This window comes from Ornithorhynchus anatinus, unplaced genomic scaffold, assembly GCF_004115215.2.
Source record: "Ornithorhynchus anatinus isolate Pmale09 unplaced genomic scaffold, mOrnAna1.pri.v4 scaffold_286_arrow_ctg1, whole genome shotgun sequence".
In the NCBI taxonomy this organism is placed as follows: Eukaryota; Metazoa; Chordata; class Mammalia; order Monotremata; family Ornithorhynchidae; genus Ornithorhynchus; species Ornithorhynchus anatinus.
In genome coordinates, this window is record NW_024396753.1 from 1 (window position 1) to 5,383 (window position 5,383).

The following is a 5,383-nucleotide window of genomic DNA, read 5'->3' on the forward strand; positions in this document are numbered from 1 at the left end:
GAGACTCTTGCCGACGCCCCCTCCTCACCCCGGGACCCTTCCGAGCGCCCCGCCCCCCCCCCGCGCCCCCCGCGTCCCCGCGGTCCGGTCACCCGCCGTCCCCCCCCGGGCCCCGTCCGTCTCCGGCCCCGCCAGGTACGTGAACTGCGCCCGGGACGAGGAGGAGCAGAACCTGGTGGCCTTCCAGTACCGCGGGGGCATCTACTACCGCACGTGCCAGCCGGTGCCCCCGGCCCGCGAGCTGCTCGTCTGGTACGGGGACGAGTACGGCCGCGAGCTGGGCATCGAGCGGACGCGAGGCCCCGAGCCCGCCGACCCGCCTGGGCCGCCCGGACGAGGTAGGCCACGCCACGGGGGCCGGGGGCGGCTCGGAGGCAGGGGGATTGCCGGGCGGGGGGCAGACGCGGGGGACGGGGGGGTCTCCGAAGGGCGGGCACCGCCGTGCGGGCAGGATGAGGACGGTCGGGGGGGTTGGGGGGGGGGGCGCTTCCCACGCGGCGCTCGGGGGCCGCGGGCTCTAATCCCGCCTGCCAGCCGGGTGACCCCGGGCCAGTCGCTTCGCCTCTCCGGGCCTCAGTTCCCCCCCTCCGCCAAAGGGGGATGAAGACGGCGCGAGCCCCCCCGCGCCCCGATGACCTCGCCTCCATCCCAGCGCTTAGAACAGGGCTCGGCGCCTAGTACGCGCCTATCGCAGACCGTCATCGGAGGCCCAGAGAAGCCGAGCGACCCGGCCCGGGGTCCCGCACGCCAGCTCGGTACAGCGCTCCGCACGGGGTAAGCGCTCGGTAAGGACGACCCAACGAATGAGAAGTCCCGCTCGGGAGGGTGGACGGGGCCAGGTGACGGTTTCTCTTCCCCCCATCGCCCCCCGGTCTCCCCGCCAGGGCGGCCGCCCCCCGACCGCCCCCCGCCCTTCTCCGGCCCCGACCTCCTGACCCGCCGCCGGCCGCCAAGGACGAGGGGGGTCCCGGGGGACCGACGTCGCCGGACACGGCCCGGGGAGCGGCCCTTCGCCTGCCGGGACTGCGGGAGAAGCTTCGGACAGTCGTTCTCCCTGACCCGACACCTGCGGACGCACACGGGGGAGCGGCCCTTCGCCTGCCGGGACTGCGGGAAAGCCTTCGGACAGTCGTCCTCCTTGACCCGACACCTCCGGACGCACACGGGGGAGCGGCCCTTCCCCTGCCCGGACTGCGGGCGGGCCTTCGGACAGTCGTCCGCCCTGACCCGGCACCGCCGGACGCACACCGGGGAGCGGCCCTTCGCCTGCCCGGACTGCGGGAGGGCCTTCGGCCGCTCGTCCGCCTTGACCCGGCACCGCCGGACGCACCCGGCCCGGCCCGTCTGAGCCCGGCGACGCTTTCCTCGACCTCCCCTCCTTCCCCGCCCCGTTGGGCGTGGGTGGCAGTAGATCCCTTCCTCCCTCCCTTCCGGCGTCTGCGTCTCGGGCTCCCCCTCGGCGCCCGGTACGTAGCACGCGGCGGGCGGCCAGCCGATGCCCTGGTTTGGAGGATTCGCGCCCCCGAGCGCGCTCTCTCGCCAAGGCGTCGAGCCGGGGAGGGTCCGGCCTTCCGTCTCCCGGTTTGACCGGATCTGCGGGCTCCGTTATTCATTCGGCGGTATTTTTGGAGCGCCTACCCTGCGCAGAGCACTGGCCGAATCGTACATTCCAGGCGCTTCGTACTGTGCTCTGCCCTTAGAAAGCGCTCAGTGGATACTAGGGAATGAATGAATGTACACTAAGTGCTCAATAGATACCAGTGAATGAATGAAAGTACAGTTCAGCAACCGAGAGAGACAATCCCTTGCTCAAGCGCTCAGTACAGAGCTCTGCACGTAGTAAGCGCTCAATAGATGCCATGGAATGAAAGTACAGTTCAGCAACCGAGAGATAATCCCTTGCTCATGCGCTCAGCACGGTGCTTTGGACATAGTAGGCGCTCAATAGATACCATGGAATGAAAGCACAGTTCAGCAACCGAGAGAGACGATCCCTCGCTCAAGCGCTCAGTACAGCGCTGGGCACAAAGTAAGCGTTCAGTAGATACCGTGGAATGAATGAACAAAAGTAGGGTTCAGCAACCGAGACGATCCCTCGCTCGAGCGCTTAGCACAGTGCTCTGCACATAGTAAGCGCTCAGTAGATGGCACGGAATGAACGAATCCCTGCCCGCGCCGGGCTCACAGTCTAGAAGGGGGGAGGAGACGGACATCAAAACAAGTCAACGGGCAGCAAGAGAAATAAATAGAATTATAGATAAATATATTATTATTATTATTATTAATAATAATAATAATAATAATGCTATTTAAGTGCTTACTCTCTGCCAAGCCCTGATCTAAGCGTTGGGGGAGATCCAGGGTGGTCAGGTGGTCCCCCCGGGGGGCTCACGGTCTTCATCCTCTTTTTCCAGACGGGGTCACTGAGGCCCAGAGAAGTGAAGCGACTTGCCCAAGGTCACCCAGCGGACAAGTGGCGGACGTGGGATTCGAACCCACGACCCCCGACTCCCCGGCCCGCGCTCTACCCACTGAGCCACGCTGCTCCTCATGACGGCGAGGCGAGCTCGCCGGAGGGCTTTGCAGAGGGGAAGAGAGCCAGTTTGGCGGACGTGAGGAGGGGGGCCATTCTGGGTCAGCACATAGGAAGCGCTCAGTAAATGCTCTTGAATGAAGGAATGAACGTGGGTCAGAGGTCACCGGCGGGCCGGGCCTGCACGAGGCCTCACGGGCCTCTCCCGAGCGCTTAGCCCAGCGCTCCGCACCAGTAAGTAGCACTGACCGATGGATTGATCGATCCTTATTTCTCTGCTTATCGCTAACATGGTGCTCTCCCAAGCACAGTGGTCCGCGCACAGTGAGCGCTCAGTAAGTACCGCCGATCGATTGGCCGTTCCCCGCCCTGGTTGTTTATTTGTCGGTGCACTGTTGCGGTGTGCTCGCCCCAGCGCTTAGGACAGTGCCCAATAAATACGATTGGATGGATGGATGGATGGATGGATGGATGGATGGATGGATGGATGGATGGATGAATGAATGGATTCATTCATTCAATAGGATTTATTGAGCGCTTCCTAGGTGCAGAGCACTGGACTAAGCGCTTGGAATGTGCAGTCTGGCAACAGAGACGATCCCTGGAGAGACAATGGATGAATGAACGGAGAGATCCAAGCGCTCAGTCCAGTGCTCTGCACCTACTAAGCGCTCAATAAGTCCTATTGAATGAATGGATGAGAGAGCGGTGGGGCGCCGCCGTGTCTGCGCATGCGTAGATGCGGGTTTGCGCATGCGCAGATCCCGGTCCGCACGCCGGAGTCTCCGAGTTGGGCGGGCGGTCCTCCGCCGGGCTAGAGCGGAACCGGAAGTGCCGGGGGGGCCGCGGGCCGTGCGTCCCCTTACGTCTGTTTGCGTCAGCGTACGTCAGCCTGCGTTGGTTTAGGGCAAGGGTGTGCGTGTCCACGCTCGCTCGGGGCGCCCTTCCCCACCCCCCCCACCCCCGCCGCTGCCAGAAGGGATCCTCAGCCTGGGCCGGCAGGGGGCGCTCTCAGGGGGCGCCTGTGTTTTGTGTATGTTTGTGTTGTCTCTCAATGAGGCGCTGGTTTGTGTGTGTGTGTGTTGTCTCCCAATGAGGCGGTCGGTTTTTGTGTGTGTGTTTTGTGTGGTTGTGGGTATTTTTGTGTGTGTGTGTGTCCCGCTGAGCCCCTTCCCTCCGCCGCTTGTCCAGCAGGGGGCGCTGGGAGAGAGACAGTGTGTGTGTGTGTGGTGTGTGGGTATGGTGTCTCCCAATGTGGCGGCCGGATTGTGTGTGTGTGTGTGTTGTGTGGTGGGTTTTTTGGTGTGTGTGTGTGTGTGGGCGCTGGGAGAGAGAGAGTTCATTCAGTAGTAGTTATTGAGCTCTTACTATGTGCAGAGCACTGTACTAAGCGCTTGAGAGGGAGTGTGTGTGTGCGTGCGCGCTCTTCCCGCCCCACCCCCCCACCAGTGGTCCAGCAGGGGGCGCTGCGAGTGAGTGTGCCTGCCGCCTCTGTGTGTGTTTGTATGTGTGTGTTTGTGTGTGTCCCCGTCCGTGTCCCTCTGGGGTGCCAGGTCCAGCAGGGGGCGCTCTGAGAGAGACAGGCACACCGTGTGTGTGTGCTGGTCCAGCAGGGGACGCTGGGTGTGTGTGTGTCCCCGATTAGACCGTGAGCCCGTCAATGAGCAGGGATGGTCCCTCTCTGTTGCCGATTTGTCCCTTCCAAACGCTTAGTACAGTGCTCTGCACACCGAAAGCGCTCAATAAATACTGTTGAGTGTGTGGTGGTCCAGCAGGGGGCGTTGTGGCTGTGAGAGGTGGTCCAGCAGGGGGCGCTGTGACTCTGAGAGCGTCTGTGTGAGCTGGTCCGGCAGGGGGCGCTGTGCCGGCGTGAGAGAGTGTGTGAGCGAGATGGTCCAGCAGGGGGCGCTGTGACTGTGTAGAGAGTGTGTGAGCGAGATGGTCCAGCAGGGGGCGATGTGACTCCGTGAGAGCGCTGGCCTTCCGCCTCTGGTCCAGCAGGGGGTGCTGTGAGAGAGACAGACACACTGCTTACGTGTGTGCTGGTCCAGCAGGGGGCGCTGTGTGTGTGAGTGTGTTTGTCCCCGACTAGACTGTGAGCCCGTCAATGAGCAGGGATGGTCCCTCTCTTGCCGATTTGTCCATTCCAAGCGCTTAGTACAGTGCTCTGCACACAGGAAGCGCTCAATAAATACTGTTGAGTGTGTGTGTGGTCCAACAGGGGGCGCTGTGTGTGTGTGTGTGTGTTTGTGTGTGTGTGTGTCCCCGATTATACTGTGAGCCCGTCAATGGGCAGGGATTGTCTCTATCTGTTGCCGATTTGTCCCTTCCAAGCGCTTAGTACAGTGCTCTGCACACAGGACGCCTACTTCAAACTCACCTCCTCCAAGAGGCCTTCCCAGTCTGAGCTCCCCTTCTCCCTCTACTCCCTCTACCGCCCCCCCTTCACCTCTCCGCAGCTTAACCCTCTTTACCCCCCATTTACCTCTGCTCCCCCCCTCTACCTTCCCATTCCCTCAGCACTGAACTCGTCTGCTCAACTGTATATATTTTCATTACCCTATTCATTTTGTTAATGAAATGTACATCGCCTTGATTCTATTTAGTTGCCATTGTTTTTAGGAGATGTTTTTCTCCTCGACTCTATTTATTGCCATTGTTCTCGTCTGTCCGTCTCCCCCGATTAGACCGTAAGCCCGTCAAACGGCAGGGACTGTCTCTATCTGTTGCCGACTTGTTCATTCCAAGCGCTTAGTACAGTGCTCTGCACTTAGTAAGCGCTCAATAAATACTATTGAATGAATGAATGAATAAAAGGAAACTCTCAATAAATACTGCTGAGTGTGAGGG

At 61.3% G+C, this 5,383-nt stretch overlaps 1 protein-coding gene across 1 annotated transcript; it reads left to right on the forward strand.

The window, feature by feature from the left end:
* Positions 1 to 135: 135 nt before the first annotated feature.
* On the forward strand, positions 136 to 1,647 carry LOC114808867 (histone-lysine N-methyltransferase PRDM9-like; the record flags this gene model as incomplete). The annotated part of the gene is made up of 2 exons (XM_029057122.2): positions 136 to 338; positions 885 to 1,647. Coding segments are annotated over 2 exons (667 nt in total), but the record flags the coding sequence as incomplete, so codon positions are not given.
* Positions 1,648 to 5,383: the final 3,736 nt, after the last annotated feature.